Source organism: Lytechinus variegatus, chromosome 19 (genome assembly GCF_018143015.1).
Source record: "Lytechinus variegatus isolate NC3 chromosome 19, Lvar_3.0, whole genome shotgun sequence".
Lineage (NCBI taxonomy): Eukaryota > Metazoa > Echinodermata > Echinoidea > Temnopleuroida > Toxopneustidae > Lytechinus > Lytechinus variegatus.
In genome coordinates, this window is record NC_054758.1 from 2,193,784 (window position 1) to 2,212,157 (window position 18,374).

Consider the following 18,374-nt stretch of genomic DNA (forward strand, 5'->3'; position numbering starts at 1 on the left):
ATATTCAGAAAGGGCTTCCTTATTGTCAAATCTGCAAAAATTGGAGCAATGTATATTCATAAGATAGAATGCAAAACAAAGAGTAATGAATGGCATCATCGACTCTTATAACCTCGTTTGCATGTCACTGCAATGTGCATATGATCAAAAATTAAGTAATTTTACATCCGATTTTGAATAAAATTTGCAATGCTAGGCTTATTTGATTTTTCTCTGTTGATTCAAATCAACTCTCTTTTTTCTAGGTTGGCCCCGACCTTAAATAGCTCAAGTTGTTGAGGTTGACTTGCCCCCTAATGCTGCAGTCATAATGTCCCTACGGCGGCCGTACGGCGAGTCAAAAACAACCGTTTTAGCATTTTTATTCAAACCACCTGAACATTGCTGGTACAGCAAATGTTAAAAGGGCTGTTTTTTACTCGCCGTATGGCCGCCGTATAAAGGAAAATGTGACTCTAGCATTACAATTTACTTGTATTAAGTAAGTACTTGTGGATCAGTCACACCGAACGGGACAGATTCCAACCCGACCAATTGGATCTCTATCAAATTACGATCATTATTCTTTTACCGGTCTGGAGGCAGTGAACCTGGTTTGACAGCGACCTCAATGACGGCGTTTGTGTTATAGCGCCACCTTGTGGTGGAATACTTTTAATGGTTAAGCAAGGGTTTTGTTTCTGCCCTTGTTGGCGCCGTGGTTGAAGCCATGAGCTGCCTGATAAATTAAGGTACAATATTATACAACCATTGTGAGTAAAGTGTCACGAATTTAACACTGAGATGCGCTTATTAAACACAGGTGAATCTGCGGGCTATTCACCGGAGACACCTATCTATTTGACTGTCAAAGCAAAATGCACTTTCAGAATACCTATCATGCCGAAAACGTTTAGATAAAAACCTTGTATATTCCTACAAAGTTTTTGTAAAAGTGTATACTATTTTGGTAAGGAGAGAACAATCGTATTTGCCCAAAATTTAATATAAGAAATTTTATGAGATTTTTTGAAACGCTTCATTGAGTCAACCATATGCAGTATTTATATCTTTAAGTCCGGATGTTACGCAGAAGAGGAAGAGCCAAACAGATATTACAGTAATATCTTTCGGTCTGGGTATTTGTCATTCGGATATCGTCTGATTTCTTTGCGCAATTCGGATACTGGTTGTTATACCTGAGAGAAATACGGAAAGGCCTACCGGTTCAATGCGCCGAGTGTGTGACATACGGATATGCCTACCGGTTGCTCTGTGGTCTGACTTTGTCACATTCTGATAGGCCTACGAGTTTCGCTATGGTCAGACTGTGTCCTATACGGATAGGCCTACCGGTTTCTCTATGGTCCGAGTGTTTCCCGTACGGAGAGGCCCATCGGTTGCTGTGTGGTCTGTGTATATCACATACAGAGAGATCTACCCGTTGCTCTATGGTCTGAGTGTGTGTCATTCGGATTGGCCTACCGGTTGTGCTATGGGCGGAGCTTATTCACAATGCGTGTCCCATACGAATCGACCTGCCGGTTCTCTAAGGTTTGAGTGTCTCATAGTTTTGTTTAGTTTACTCCAACGATGTTGTAGGACGAAGCCTGTTCATCGATCAAAGTAGAAATGTTGTTGTTGTTGTTGTTGTTGATGTTGTAGGACGAAGCCTGTTCATCGATCAAAGTAGAAATGTTGTTGTTGTTGTTGTTGTTGTTGAGTGTCTCATAATGGATTGGCCTACCGGTAATACTCTTTTGATCCAAGTTTATGCCATAAGACTAGTCCTATCGGTTGTGCTATGGCCCGAGTGTGTCCATGGTATGTGTCCCATACGAATAGGCCTACCAGTTTCTCTCAGATTTGAATGTGTCTCATAATGGATTGGCCTACCGGTAATACTCTTTGATCCAAGTGTGTGCCATGAGACTAGTCCTATCGGTTGTGTTATCACCCGAGTGTATCCACGGTGTGTGTCCCGTACGAATAGGCCTACCAGTTTTTATAAGGTTTGAGTGTGTCTCATAGTCGATAGGCCTACCGTCCGGTAATACTCTTTGATCCAAGTTTGTGCCATAAGACTAGTCCTGCTCTATGGTCTGAGTGTGTGCCACACAGAAACAGGTTTTCTTGGATTCTGGACCATCTCCGTCCACTGGTCCTGGCCTATTCCTCCGGAATGTGGTCCAACCATCGTCTCTCCTATTTTCTCACACTGGCCTAGGAGATCGTAGTCCATCACAATCAGCTGTCAAGCAATCAAGTGAATACAATATAAGATGAGTTTTGTGAGTACTGTTAATGTTGTTTAAAGGTACTTTTCTTTTATTTTCTGTTGTTTTTAAGTGCTTCGAAGCTTTTGACTCATACTTACATGTAAGTAATACAGAGCACAAGATCTGAAAAAAATGTTGGAAAACCACTGTTTTTAATTCAGGGGCTTATTATTCAGAGAAATTATTTTTTAAAAATCCGATGTGAAATATTAGCTATTTAAGAAATAATTTAATGGTAACTTAAAAACAAATGAAAACTAGTATATCCGAATCGTTATGATGACATCTCCAATCCCTTAAAAAATCTTGGTGTGATTAATACCATTAATGATAGTCCAGGACTCCAGGTGAGTGTTGAGGAATCTGAAGACATAAAAAAATGTACCTCTGTCGAAACTTTCAAAAATCTCCTAAAAACTTTGCTATTTAACTCTTAGCTCTTTATGCGCCTTGAGCACTCTACAGAGTTGATTTGGCGCTTTACAAGTTTCATTATTATTATTATTATTATCATTATTTTATGAATGTTTTGTCCGACATGTTGTTAGATCTGACAACTCGCTTTGATGTAAATGGCTGAGAAGCACAGTTCCTATGGTAAGTGTTTAATAAAATCAAACTTTTCGGACAAAACGTCTGACAAGTTCTTCCATGAAATGCTCCCTGGTCAGTGAACAAGTAACAACTCATATGAATAAAAAGTAACACTATTTTGTTTTCAAATAGTTTTCTACTTATTGAATTAATCACTCAAATTAGAATGAACATGATGCGCGCTTTCTTATCATGAGCGTTCTTTAAAAAGTATTAAAAATGGGGAAACACAAAAACTATCATACCTCTAAACTACACACATTGAGCGCCGCAGCCGGTACGTTGAATATTATAGCCTCATTCCAAGTCGGATTACAGTTGCATTTTCTGACACTGGTTTTCTTTTTCTTCACCCTTCGACCGCCTTGAAGTAAGGACACCTTTACAAATGGATCTTAAACGAGAGATGGGATAAAATATGAAACGAGAATCAATTCAGGGCTTTAACTAATCAAAGGCCATCACGGGCCACGGCCTTAATTATCAAGTTGACCGCCCTGGCCCCTTTCCCCTCTCTCGTTGGAAATGCAAATTTGTTGTGCCTTTTAAAATTTGTGATATTTATGCAGAAATGTGCCCCCAACCCCAAGTGCCCAATCGGAAAGAAGTATTGCCTAAAAGAAAAACAATATATTAAAATATGTTTGTTAATTCCTTGTGGGTGTTACATAAAGGTGTTCGAAAGTTACGAGCGATTTTAAGAACGACTGGTGACCCTTTCTTATGCGGTAAATTATCGCCAATGAACATTTAAAGGTGAGTATCATTTACAACAATAAATAATCACCAGTTGTTTTTTATATCAATCTTAACTTACAAACAGCTTTATGGCACGGCCCACTGAATAACTTTAGTATTTATAAAGACTAAAAAGACTGGTTTTATCAGGTGTTATGATTAAGAAAAATATTTATTATAAATTAAATGAAGGGGAATTATAAATGCTAAAAGTAATCTTTGCCCAATAACAAAGTAAAAGAAAAAATATAAATAAATGTGGCGCGTTTGAATCAAAAGCGTCATTTTTGAAGAAAAAAATAGGAATTTTAAGAATATTAAAAATGACTTCATATCTACATGAGATGTATGATCAGCGCCCCGTCTTACCATGCTTACAGAGAATCACGATCACAACTATGGAATGCCAGCAATGTCAACATCTAAAATGCCTTTTTGTTCTTAAAATATTCTATAGATATGATGTATATTCCTGCGTTTTCTTGACAATTAAATGTGCTTGTCTTACAAATGAGAGTTTTCATATTTATTGTAGAAAATATCATGACATTGATGGATTTCCATAGCAATGAGGTTGATCGGAGCAATCGCAACTCGTTGCCATTTAAGGCTCACTTATCAGTGTTAGACCAATATCGGTTTTTTTCTTAAACTGGTGTTGTTTCAACAGTTCCCTGGTGTATTCCGAAATAGACACCGGTCGTCTGGTGTTTGGTCAAAATCGGTGTTTTTGCAGTGCAGGAAATGAATAAAAACAGATGAATTACCCGAACTGCCGTTGATATCCATTGTTTTAAGATTCCTCGCTTTGAGCACCACCACCGTCAGTCTCTCAGCTGTAGGCAGATAACTGACTGAAAATAATATGTCACCTAGTTCTTCTTTTCTCTGGAAATAACAAAAAAAAAGTAAAGAAATGCGTTGGAAATTCGTATCAATCCTGCTTTGAGGATCATCATAAAAATCAGACCGTGACAAAATGTAACTTTAAAATAATCTTATCGGTAACGTAATTAATGTGTAACGAAATATTCAGGAACGCAAACTGTAGGCAAACTGATTTTACCACATGTTTTGTGGTGCGTTACAGAGAGGCACGAGGAGATGAAAAATAAGGAGGAAAGACAGAAAGTTGGAAAAGAGTAACAGAATGAAGGGTCTGGGATATATCAATCTATCATCTTTCTTTCTTTCTATCTATCTATCTATCTATCTTTCTATCTATCTATCTATTTATCTATCTATCTGTCTATCTACTTATCTACAGGGTGTATCTAACTACCTCCTTGCGTTAACAGTCCGATGTAGAAGAAAGTGTGAACGGACCCTCATGAATACCTCAAGGGCGAAATGACAGATGTCACTAGAATTTCTGATCACAATTGTATCGATTTCTTTAGTGTTGCCCCAGAGAACGTATCGCGATACACCGCATAACAAGTAAGAACACTTTCTTCCAACTCGGTCGGAATACACAATTTATTTGGAGGGGTAAGGAGGACGGTCAGTATATGTAACGAATACTAATATATGAATATTGTTTGCTGCTATTTGGGTGAGCCTTACAAGAAACAAATGGTCAGTGGCGAAATTACTCTGAGCCAATCAGATTTGATAATTTCGGTAGCTTATAACAAAATGATGCCAGTGAAAATTATTGACTATTATTTTGTTTTGTGATATCTTCCCCAGGTTTCTTTCTGATTCTTTCAGCTTCGTCAAATTGAAACTGACTTTTGATAGAAATGTACGGGGGGGGGGGGGGTGGTTGGTTGCTCTCCTCGCGTTCCAATCTATTTTCTCTTTAATCTTGTGAGATATGAAAAAAGTAGAAGAAGTTGTCCGTGACAAACGTAGATATAATTATAAAATCATTCGTACAGTGTTAACTGAAATATTTTTATGGGGGGGTCCTCTGGTTCCTATCTTGATACTATATATCATTTCTCAAAAACATTGTCAAACAAATTGTGCAAAGAATGATTAGTTCCATTTTTCCACGTCATGCCCCGACAGGTTTCACCCCTTACTCCAGGAGATACCACTCCTACACGTATATTACAACATCCATATGGCCGCTTCTGGAAAAATTTAAGGTAAAATCCTCCTCCCCCCCCCAGTGGATTGTTGGCGTATTTGTAGAGACATCAATTTTTCATGGTATTTTTTTGTATGCCTCCCCCACTAAATTCTACACATTTCTTAAGGAAGTTTGAATCATGAATACCCTATATTATATGCAAATTTACTAAACACTGTTGTTGCAGCCGTGTCGCCTTGAACATTCCTATCAAAACGCCAGCCCCATCCTTTTGCTCTCCTTATAAATCCCGTTAACTTAGATCGTATCGAAATGTTAACGCTATAAATGAAATTTGCCAAGTCGATTTCTATAATGGCCTTATCATGTCGACATGAAAAAAATAGTCATATTGCATAGTCGTACAAAACATAACATGTTAAATGTGGCGAGACAGGTTGTATTGTCAAGTCTATTTATAAAAGTTACATGACGTCATAGGGATAAAAGCAACAGTAGCGGAAGCACCAAAAACAGTATAACTTTTTTGCATAACTCAAACTTGCATGATAAGGTATATAACGCCATGTCGGCAAATAATCTTTAAAAGTACTTTTTATGTCGACTTTACAAGATAACGTATTTCATCATGTCGACGTGTAGGTTTCATGACTTTTGCTCCGACGACAATTGCTCCGTTGTAAATTTCACACACTAATGAGATGACCAACTTCAACACTGGATTTAACATTGCCCTACCCAAAACCTTACCCTTAACATACATGCAACCCTAACCCTATACATTAGGCAAAATATAGCCCGGAGCAATTGTCGCCGGAGGAAATGTGGCACCGTCGTGTCACCGACGTGTAACATGATGGCACTTTAATAAAGATTCCATATCAGATGTAATCATTCTTTGTCTCCCTTGAACTTCCGGTGACCTTACCGTTTGCGGTGACCTGAGTTCACTCCACACGTCAAGCTCACGTGATACATCTACGTCACCAATCCTGACCAAAACCTCGCCAATGGCATCGTGGCGGGAAAATTTATCGAAGTCAAAGACTGAAAATCGGACGGTCTTTTCTTGCAGTTCTTCGTACGTTGTGGGAAACTTAAAGATTTCATTCCACATCGGGTTCAGAGTCCGCCTCTGCAAGAGAGAAGGGGGGGGGGGAAATGAGATGAAATAAAACAAATAATCACTGAGATGCGAGCACGGCAAAAACTCTGGTGTTGGTTTAACACCAGCCCGTAATCTATGATTGATTGATTTTATTTGTCAGGTAACTATGAACAAGTACATGAAAATATGAACAGTAGTGTATACCTTGACAGGATTGCCCATGAAAGCCGAGATGGCTTATTTCCAATGGGGTCATTACATCAGTAATTGACAACAATGTACATCTGTGAAAAAACACCTATAGAAATCTACAAACTACATCAATTAAGTCTAGACCACTAAATTTACACGATGAATTGTAAAACTTAATATATAAAAAAGACAAAAACAAATAAGTTTGCCATGAATACCATTTACGCAAAATATGATTAAAATAATTGTAAAACAGGTTGAGTAAGCGATCATTACTTCTAGGTTACATATGAAAATTATACTATAATCAGTTTTTAAGTAGCGCTAAATGCATCGTAACTAATGCAAGATTCATGAATCGTAAAACCTAAGATATGAAAAAGTACATATATGTCCACACCAGAGAAATGTTAAACACCACCAGTTTCATTTTGGTCTAACACCTCATTGGTGTTTATACAACACCAATTAGTAAAAACCACTGCATTAGTTTGATTCCAAACTGGTGTTGTTTCAATACTTTTCTGGTGTGGACATACATAGATTCCGGGCTGGTGTCAAATCAACATCGGAGTTTTTGCAGTGGGGGTATGAGGAGGCGATGAAATCGAAATGCAATATTTCAAAATTAACATAAATCAAACTTTGGGTATCATTATAATTAAGCAGGCATGTGTTCATCCTTGCCTCTTCGGTTTGTTTCTTCGGTTTGTTTCTTCTCTTGTCTATTCCGCTGTTTTTAATGTCATGTATTAAAAACCCCCGTGAGACATACACTCAAAACAAAGAGGGTTCAAATTTTCATCTTTGTGCAACCCGATGCCACACCTTTAACAGGCTGATCTTCAATGCCAGAAAGGTGGAAAATATCAGCTGTAAAAGGTGCCTCGAGTTTCGCATTGCTTTCTGAGGTCAAAGAACACTGACATATCCGGAAACACTATCCCGTCAAAAGGACCCACTCAATCAGAATTATAATTTGAATTCAAGTCTGAATCTGAGTCCGAATCTGAATTTGAATTTTGATTTCAATTTGGAATCGTATTTGTATTTGCAATGGAATTTGAAATTGATTTTGAAATTGAAATTGAATTTAGAATTTGATTGGATTTCGAGATTCAATTTGAATTCGTATTCTGTATTCGAAATTGAAATGGAATTTTAATTTAAAATCTAATTAGATTTGAATCTAAATTTGAACATACACTTACCTGTACCACTGACTGCTTAATCTTTCTTTCTTCATCGGGTTCGAGTGATATCTTGACGTAGGGGTCGCTCGAACCACCTATATCCATTGCAGGTAAATGGTCGGCTATATTCAAAACAAAGAAAAGAGTATATGGTGAAATACAGTCAGGCCAATGAAACTGATTTGAGGGGGCCACAACTTGTGTAGGGGCCAAAATGTGTAAATAAAGCCCGCGAAGAACTTGTTTAGGGGGTTATTTAGCACACAGTGAAAAGCTCGTTTAGGGGGTGTGTCGGTCTAAAGTCAGCTATGGCGTTTTGACTTTGTTTAGGTTTCAAAACATTTGCTCCACACACTAATGGAATTCCCGACCCAGGGTTTTTAACACTATACCCTAGCCTAAACCCAGCCATAAACCCAAAAGTAAAACCCTATTGCTGCGACCGTTACCATGGTTACGCTATCCCCATATCTCAGAAGAAATTAAGCCTTGAGCAATTGTAGTAGGGGGAAACGTCGTGTCACCTACTATCATTTTCCAACTCTCTTAATATATTCATTTTGCATAAACATATAAATGTATAATCATTCCTTCATAAACATTTATGTCGTTCATAGATTAAACATAACATTTGCAAACATATTGATATAGAAACATACAAGAAATGGAAGTAATTTATGAAACAAGGAGACAGATTGGAAGGCAGAAAAGCCTTATTGGTATATTGCTACCAAAAGAAAAAAATACCAAAAACTTTACGATATTATATACGTTTGATCAAATATATATTAACCAGTGGTGCTTCTGCAAAGAATAAATAAATGAAACGCAGTTTATATTTTTTTCTTTTTCATTTGAAAATTCCAATATATCTACTTCATACAATGTAAAACTGATGAATAGATGGGCGAAATCAATTAACATCGTAATCAACATATCAACCGTAATTATGATAATTCCCACCATCAAAATCATCATCATCATCGTCATCATCAAACACCATCATCATCATCACCACCATAATCATCATCATCTCCAACATCATCATAATTATCATCATCATCATTACCATCATCATCATCATCATCATCTCAAACACCATCATCATCATCTCAAACATCATCATTATTATTGTCATCATCTCCAACATCATCATCATCATCACAATCTCCATCATCACCATCAACTCTATCATTATCACCATCATCATCACCGCCATCATCATCTTCATCATCATCATCATCATAATCCCCACCACCATCATTATTATGATCATTATCGCCATCATCATCTCCAACATAATCATCATCATCATCATATCCATTAACTTAAATTATCCATTGTGAAATGCGCACAGGCCTCTGCGGTATTTATCAACAATTCCCATAGCTTATTTCCGTGGTAACATTACAAAAACCCATTCGTCTCAGTGTATATAACTCAATACCAAGTTGTAATACATTATGCAGAGCTTCTACGCTTCTTACATTCTACCAGGGTAGTATTATTTTCCAGGTATTTTACGGGATAAGGACAAATACCGATTACATGCATACCATTATCATTACCGCAATGTTAATAGTATACGTTTCCTCTTAAACAACGACTCGTATTAACGCAATATTTTACGGCTAAATAACATGTCTCTCTCCACTTCTTTCCTCTATTCATGTTTTACTGGGTAATTTTGTTTGTTTTTATTATTTTCTTTTTCTCCCGTCATCCGATCCCAGTAGGTTCTAGTTTGTCGATACTCGAACACGCATTCCTACTCACCCACATTATATTTTATTTTATTACAGTTTAGTTTTGTGTAAGCCGAACTGCAATTTAGGTTTATGTCACCGTCCCTTTTCCAAAAACCTTTATTCACCGCTCAATTACATTTCTCCCCATCCCTCTCTCTTCGACTCACACTCCCCCTCCATGCCCCCTCTCTACTTCTCTTTCTCTACTTTCCCTCCCTCTCTCTCCGTCTGACCTGCCCCCCTTCTCTCTCACGCACACACACACACACACACACACACATGTCTTCTACAACCAAAAGATATCGCCATAAAGATATCATGTATATTCGTCACTTCCCCCACCCCCAATTTTCTCATTTCAGCACGCACGTTTTAACCTCGCATGAGGCTATAATATAAGGGATAAAGATTACCTAAATGTCAATCCAGACTGAAATGGTCATTCACCCACTGTTAAATGTAGTCCCGAATGAAATGGGTTAAGAATACATTGCATATTGCGCTTTCAATCTTCCGGGCCATTTACTAAACCCACGGCAAGGCCGTATACCCTTATTACGTCACGCAGATGCATTGTCTTAAGAAAACAATCAAGATTTCGATAGGGGGCAGTCTGTCAAAAGTTGCCGTACGACGCTCGCATGAAAGTGATGAAAATACAAAAGATATGGACAGCTAATCGGATGCAAAGGATATGATCACAATCAGTATTCCCCTGGAGGGGACGAAAAAAAAATGTTTAAAGGAGACACACGAAGAAAATTTCACGAAAGTGATGATTATAGACAAATTATATATGGATGGAAAGGTATTGTCTTTTTATACACAAATATGTCACTAAAAAGTCTTATAGATGTCGTGGAAATGCAAGAAATGAAATTATTAGACACCCTTCTCAGCCCCCCAGACAGACAATCACGCAGCCGAAAACGGTCGAGAATTATGACGTCACACAATCGACGTGCTCATCACCTCTCTGTGCATCATGCACTGAATCACCTTACTGACCTGTTCAATATCTTCCGAATTTACCGTTTTCTTCATGTAATGTGATATTCAATTTCTGTTTTCGACAACTTCAGACCAAACGTGATTCAGAACTGTGTTCCTTTGCCCGTTTTTATTGAACTGTGGACTGTAATAAAAGACCAATTTTGTCCACTGCAGTCGTCATTGTGTTGCTCCACTCCAGTCAGTGAGTGAGTCGCTGCCCAAATAATTTAAGTAGAGAATCTAATCAAGAACTTGAAAATCAAAAGCAGCAATTAAGAAGTAAGATTTAATAAATACAGGACTGAATAGAATCTCACATGAAAATAAAGAGAAAAAAGAGCTGATAGGAATGGGGAAGGAACATAATTTAAAAAAAAAATCCAGAACCAAAAAAAAAATCAAAGAGTTTCGAACCAGGATCCCCGCACTCATAAAAAAAACTTCGTGTGTACAGATTTGTCCACAGACCATGTTATTGTATGGAATGTGTTCATAACGATATATGAACAAAGTGCGTTCGCTGCAGTTGCCTCGCAATGCTTCGGCAATCCAAGTGCAATTCCAATCATTTCGCGATCATATATTGCCGTGTTTTTTTGTGGTTCCTGAACTTGCTACGTAATTAAATTTCATAATTTTTATTCAGTTGTGAAGACGAATGTCTATGCTTTATATTGATAATAATATCAATGTGGTGCAAGCGTGATTTCTAAGTGAAAATATGCTTTGTTTATTCACGTATATTTCTTGAAAACAAATAATTTTTTCTAAGCTAAATATCGGTTACCAAAATATGTTAAATGTGCATTTCATTTTACTGTTCAGAAAATTCAAACTTTTATCTATGTAATAAGACCAATCTTGAGAGGAATAAACTATTCTAAGAGCAAAAAACGCTGATTGGAAAGATCGTCTTCAATGGGCTGCTGTCAGCTCAGCTGTTCACTGCTCGTGGTGTGACGTCACTCAGCTGGAGCTCGCCAGAGGACGGACGAAGGCAGAAATATGCCATGAAAATAAGTCATTTTTGAGAGCTGATTTCTGCAAACTCTAATCACTATTTTAAAAGGTGAAGTTATATATCTGATTAGTAATACTTCCCCTTTACAATGATGACCAAAAAAAGTCATTATAAAATACTTTTGATTCTTCGGTTGTCTACTTTAAAGAATAGGCCTACATGAAAGCTAGTGAGAGAGACAATCAAGATATTTTTGTTCCACAGGTCGTGGAAATGCTTTACTTATTCTTGGTAACTAGGTGTGCACTTGTTTTGTTTTTAACGGAAGTGTTGAAAACAGCATAGAGGTGTTTTCCTATATCTATAAGTACCGAGCTGGTGTTAAATCCATAGGGTAATGCCGATATTTCTTGCAGTGTACAATGCCATATGGATTAATCTAGGTTTGACATTTAAACAAATCATAATATCTGTCCCGCTTTATTTTGATTAATTGTCCTCATAAAAGCGAGTAGGATTAAATAGATCTGTGGATTAAAGGATTAGATTGTCCCCATTATGTCACAAATTCATTAAAAACAATTACATACCGCTGGATGACACAATTACTTTTGAAAATGAGAAATGCCACATAATATTTTGGGGAATTAATATTGTAAAGATTTCTCTATTATATTATTTGAGGAAAGGCACTGAATATGAAAATATATACATGGGGGTTTGGGGGTATTCAAGTAGATTAGAATGGGATATGTAAATGTTTTTAACTCTTTGCTCGCTTTGTTCGACTAGAGTCACATACAGGGGGCTGCCAACTTCGACTCAAGTCACAGTCCATTCACAATACACACAGAATGTACTAAGTCTATTGTTGCACCTTGAAATTAATGTGGCGCAGGAGTGATTCTGTATGTGGCGGGCAAAGAGTTAAACGCACTGGACAAATAATACTTAAGGATTTTCATGGTGCCACTCCTTACGAATCGGTCCGCAGATTAGTTGTACAGTGGCTTTAAGACTAAAATCGTAAATAGTGATTGGTTAACATTGGTTTGACTTTTAAACAATCTGAGCTAGAAGGTCACACTTGTCACCTGTGTCTTTGATATGTTCCAAAAATGAAGCCCAGAAAAAATTGCATTCGAAAATGATTATTTAGTGCTTCAAAAATGAAATATAAAGTGACCGGAAACACCATCTTAATTTCATCCCATACACTAATGTGTACTATTTAGGTGTCTATAAGACGCCAATTTACAAAATCGGGGTTTGCCTTGTAGCTTTAGCTTTTCATTCTCAATAATGGTTGTTTTCAGGGTTTATTAGTTCTAATACATGCACTTGTACACATATTTCATCTTGGTTTGAGAATTTTTTAAATCGGCTGCTCACAAAGTTAAACAATACCTTTAAGAGGTATATAGTTTAATCGGTTGATTACTTGTAGAATAAGTATAATCAGCTACCACTTTGATTATAGAACCAAACCGATTTGCCGGATCTAGATCTCACCTTCAATCAGTTTGATGACAAAGTCGGATTTATTGAAGTCGTATTTGAGTTTGACATGAAGCCGCCCGATCTTCTTGGCCTGTTTCGTCTGGTTTCCCGAACCGCTGAGACCGTACTGATCCGACTGGTTCATTACTAACCGGTCATCTTTCCTCGGATACAACTCCGGTTTGACGGTTCCAATTTCCGATTCGAACGAACCGCAAAATGAACCGTTGTGACTTGAATCGCTCGTGCTGAGACTGTTCAACTCCGGGTCGGATCGGTTCGGGGATTCGATCTTTTGAGGTGGTGATTGGATCCGATTAGCGATGGGTTGAACTGCTATCCTCTCTTTGGGAATGAAGAAATTCTGGAAATAAAAATAATACTAATGTAACATTACATGCCAATGACAGAAAGCTATATCAAGCTGAAAAATTGAGCAGATCGTGTCTACGAGTCATAGCAACAGTGGTAAGCCTACTAAAAGCCATACTTGAAAATCAGTTAAGAATATTGTTGTGAAGCCGTTTATATCAAACGGTTGGTCTCGTGAGGAAAAAAAACATATATATAGTTGAAAGATATGAAGTTCATTTTTTAACCGTACAACAGACACGTATCAGTTGCTAAGCAACCATCAGGGGCGGATCCAGGATTTTGAAATAGGGGGGCGCCAGCGGCGAGGGAGCGAAGCGACCGAGCGGGGGAGGGTGTGGGAGGGGGGATCCCCCCTCCCACGGCAAGGACTTTTTCAAAAAATCATGTCCAAAAGTCGTATTTTGAGAGCACCTTTAGAAGAAAAATGCACACTTAAATCATTGTAACTTCATGAATAAAAGACACATACTGACTCATTTAGGAGCTGGTTTCCAGTCACACACCGTATAAGCGGTCATTCAAAACATACATTTGGCAAAGGCTCTTCACTTGCTTGCATCGTGTGATTGAAACGTCAAATTTAAATGATACGAAACTGAGACTTGTAATCGATAAGTTCCGAATAATCCATTCTGTTTATTGTCATTTGTGTATTTACATTGTGTGTTTCAAACGAGAATTGTTTAGTCGTATGGCAACATGCATAAAATTTGGTTCTTTTTTCCCCAAAATGCACAGTAAATTGTTACAAACTACAGAAAAAAACGACATCATCTTCTGGTAATCAACCTTTTCCCTCGTATTATTTTCAAATCATCTTCAATAATCCAGTCATTCTGCACAACCTCAAAGTAATATAATGCTTCTTAAGGGGATTCTCATCATTTTTATTGTTTACGTTTTCGATTTTGCTGGCAATTTTTTTAAAGATATATTGTAGGCCTAATCAGCAAACCTATAGATTATCAAACATTAAAAATGGGGTAAGGGGGGGGGGTTAATGTCACAATTTCTACTTTTTAACAATACACAATGTGTCCTCGGGACGTTTTTCCCCAGCACGAAAGTATTTTTATTCTCCCCCACCCCCACCCCCCCCCCCCGTCACATAAAATCTTCGCTCCTTACGCTGACATATAGCTGCCTATACACAGCAAACGCGGAGTGGGGTCGACTGGTGATTGAGAATATACAATTTTGCTCCTTGATAATTCGTTGGAATGATTGCTTCGGCGAAACTTAGTTGGGGCGCCCTGGATAATATGCCTCTGAATCTACCAGAAAGTGTAAAAGTTAGTTTACATTAAATACAAATATGTCTGACCTATACATTTCAGTGAAAACGTACATGACCAAGGCAGAATGATAATGCTGCGCACGTGGCGCCCGATATAGGGCTTCATCTTTGAGTGAAGAATAATCTCGGGGATACCCATTATCATTCGCATCGTTGACACTTTCTCTCGCGATCTGTTACTTACAATTTACATGTATTTGCCATAAAGACGGACAAACGCATGTTACAAAAAACACAAAATTTCGGGAAAAAATGATATCCAATCCAACATCTTCACACTGGTCACTGCACTGCAACTCCCGATTACAAGTGGTGCAACTTTCCAACCAATCGACTTGCGCGCCCTGGAATTCCGGAATTTACATATTGCAATACAGTATGACAGAGGTGCATTTGTGCGAACACAAAGGCCATGAGCGTAAGTTAAAATATAGTTTTGACTAGATCTAGCCCTTGAAATTGACTACATTGTACCAATCCAGTAAATATAACCATCAAAAAAAAAAAAATCCGGCGAAAATAGGGGGGGCGCGCGCCCGGGGCGCCCCCTCTGGATCAGCCACAGCTAAGCAACCATCACACCTCTAGCAAAGTTGCAGTTAATGATATCACGTGACCGTATAAGCAGACAACCTATGACCTTGGCTCCAGGGGAAAGATGGGGACGAAAGGTTTATATTCAAGTGGTCTAATGCCAATCGTCCAACTACCAACTCGTCTATTGTCATGTGGTCTATCATCAGTTAGTCCGCTATCCACATGGTCTAAATACAATTTCGTCCACTCACCATTTCGTCTAATAACCAGTTGGTCCAATCGCCATTTATTCCATACAATTTGTTCTAATTGGAAGTGATAATCGGGCGAAATGAAGGAAAATAAAGTGGATAATAGACCAACTGGTTGTGAGAAGAAATGGTCATAGACGAACTGATGATTAGACGAAGTGATGATTGTACCCAATGGTTATTGGACCAAATGGTTGTTAGACGAAATGTCAATAAACGGAATGGCATTAGACCAAATTAAAGTAGACCATGTGATGAGTGGACGAGTTGGCAATGTTTGGGTAATTGCCATTTGCTTATTTATCCAATGAGATAACGTGATCATATGCGCACTATGTGCGCGTATTTATGTCGCACTCATAGGCCCGTATTCTGAAGTCGGGTCTAACTTAAACTCAGGTTGAAAGTTGTGGTTTAAGTATGGACAGCCAATTGTTACATAAATCACTAACAGTAGAGATATCATACTTCAGCTAATTTGGCTCTCAAATCGTTTATAATTCTCTAGGAAGTAAAACTAAATGATTGTCTTCACCATTGATGAATCAGGAAAGAGCACAGTAAACATAAGAAACATACAACTTAATAAAAAATTTTGATACTCTTGGCTTCCCATACTTAAACCAAAACTTTCAACCTGAATTTAAGTTAAATCCGACTTCTGAATACGGGCCATTGAGTTAAATAACTCTATGGTGGAACTTAACTCTCAGTGAAACAACCCCTAGTTGAATTACACGATTTATACATCATACCTTTGGCGGTTCAGCGATGTTGATGGTCCCGGCTGCTTCATGCTGCTCTTTCAGGCTCTTGTCCTTGCAACGTGCGCATGCGCGTGAGTAGGTATAGACAGCGTAGAGAGTAATAAGAAATAGAGCACCTCCGACACCGCATGCGATACCGAGTATGATCGTCGTCGACAACATGATCGTCCCGGGGTCGACCTAAATGAGATGAAAGAAGATAATTGTCGATTAAATTTGGAGAAAGTATCTTCCGTATATCCAGATATACTGAAGATATACTTATTGCACGCCAATAGAAGGGGCCACGGAACCGGGGGGAGCAAGAAGGGGGTCGTTGCTTGGCCCCTCACCTTTTTAGTGAACGAGTACAAGAAACTTGAAAGTTACTATGATGCAATTGTAATTTCATGCATGTTCACCCCCCGTCCATAAAAAAAGAAATCGCTGCCCCCCGTGAAGAATCAATACGTGCGCTATACAAATTGCAGCATTAGAGTTTATTGTAACGAGTAAAATTTAACGAGTGAAATTCTCTTATTTTTTTGTCGCTTATTCGTTTTATTTTCACATTTTGTGGATAACTCGTTTTAAGTTTGTCTGCGTCCGTCTCGATTTTTGTATATAGTTGTATATATAGTTTGTTTATAATTAGCATTGAAACTAAGTTGAGGGGCTTGCCTTTTTGCAAGCTTTTGCTTTTCTTGGCAAGTCCCTCCGTTCATTTCTTGTTTCTTTTCATTGCTAAAATTACTGCAACAAATTGTAGTTTTGATCAAATTATACTCAACATTTGTTACGAAATGTCATTTATTTGTCTGTAATATCTATTATATTGAATATGTATTGTTACTTTGATTGTATTTTGAAAAAAAATGTTGAACGGAAATAAATAAATCAATATCTAAATCTAGTAAAACTTGGTGCGCGCCATTTCAAATGGCACATTTTTTAAAATTCGATAAAAACACAAAGAGTGGGACTTCCAAATTGCAAAATCATAGGAAGGAGGCGGACGCCCACCCTGTCCCCCCCTCCCCCCCCCCACTCCCTGCCGTGTGGTGCCGCCCCTGCCTTTTTTTCTTACTTATCCTCCCCATCCCTCTCTATCCTCGAAATCACCATGTCTTGCATCGTCAATGGTCGACCCGACTCCGTTCCACACAACAACCTGTCAATCTTACTGGCCGCGGTAAGTGCTAATAATTTACTAAATTGCATTTCCAAATGATCTTAAGGGGCAGGTTCGCCCTGAATAAATTCATGTTGTAAAAATAGCAGAAAAATAATAACAAATATTGGTTAAAGTTTGACGAAAATCCACTGAAGATTGAGAAAGTTACTTGAAGATTTAAGTTTTAGATTGGTGACGTCATAAACGAACAGCTACCCCATGTGTTATGTAATATAAAATGCACAAATTTGATTTTTTTTTTTAATACTTCATGATGACTTTTTTTTGAACCGGTTGAAATGAGTTGTCTATTGATAAAATAAACTAAATAATAATCACAATTCTCATTCTTCTTACAAAATGACATTTCATTAATCATGTTGATTTTTTACCTTACGATATGTAGGAGAGCTGCTTGCATATTACATCACAAATGGAATAATTAAAATACTGATAACTTTTTTATTCTTTGGTGGCTTTTTCTTAAACCTTCGGCAATATTTCTTTATCATTTTCTGCTATTTTTACCATAAACAAAAAACTCTTTGTCAGGATGAACTTCCCCTTTAAACTTAACTCTTTCAGTCCCATAAGGTCGATTGTGTGCAGATTAGCTAATTTGCTAATGGTTTCTACCCGGAGAAGACTTGACATATGGCCCAATATCA

General features: G+C 37.8%; 1 protein-coding gene across 1 annotated transcript; it reads right to left on the bottom strand.

The window, feature by feature from the left end:
• Positions 1 to 1,698: 1,698 nt before the first annotated feature.
• On the bottom strand, positions 1,699 to 16,729 carry LOC121406117 (synaptotagmin-5-like). The gene is made up of 7 exons (XM_041597137.1): positions 16,542 to 16,729; positions 13,339 to 13,690; positions 8,143 to 8,246; positions 6,560 to 6,766; positions 4,358 to 4,478; positions 3,098 to 3,246; positions 1,699 to 2,230 (listed from the first exon to the last, which is right to left on the bottom strand). The coding sequence occupies exons 1-7, from the start codon at positions 16,713 to 16,715 to the stop codon at positions 2,075 to 2,077; spliced, it is 1,263 nt and encodes a 420-aa protein (XP_041453071.1). The 5' UTR covers positions 16,716 to 16,729; the 3' UTR covers positions 1,699 to 2,074.
• Between the last annotated feature and the right edge of the window lie 1,645 nt (positions 16,730 to 18,374).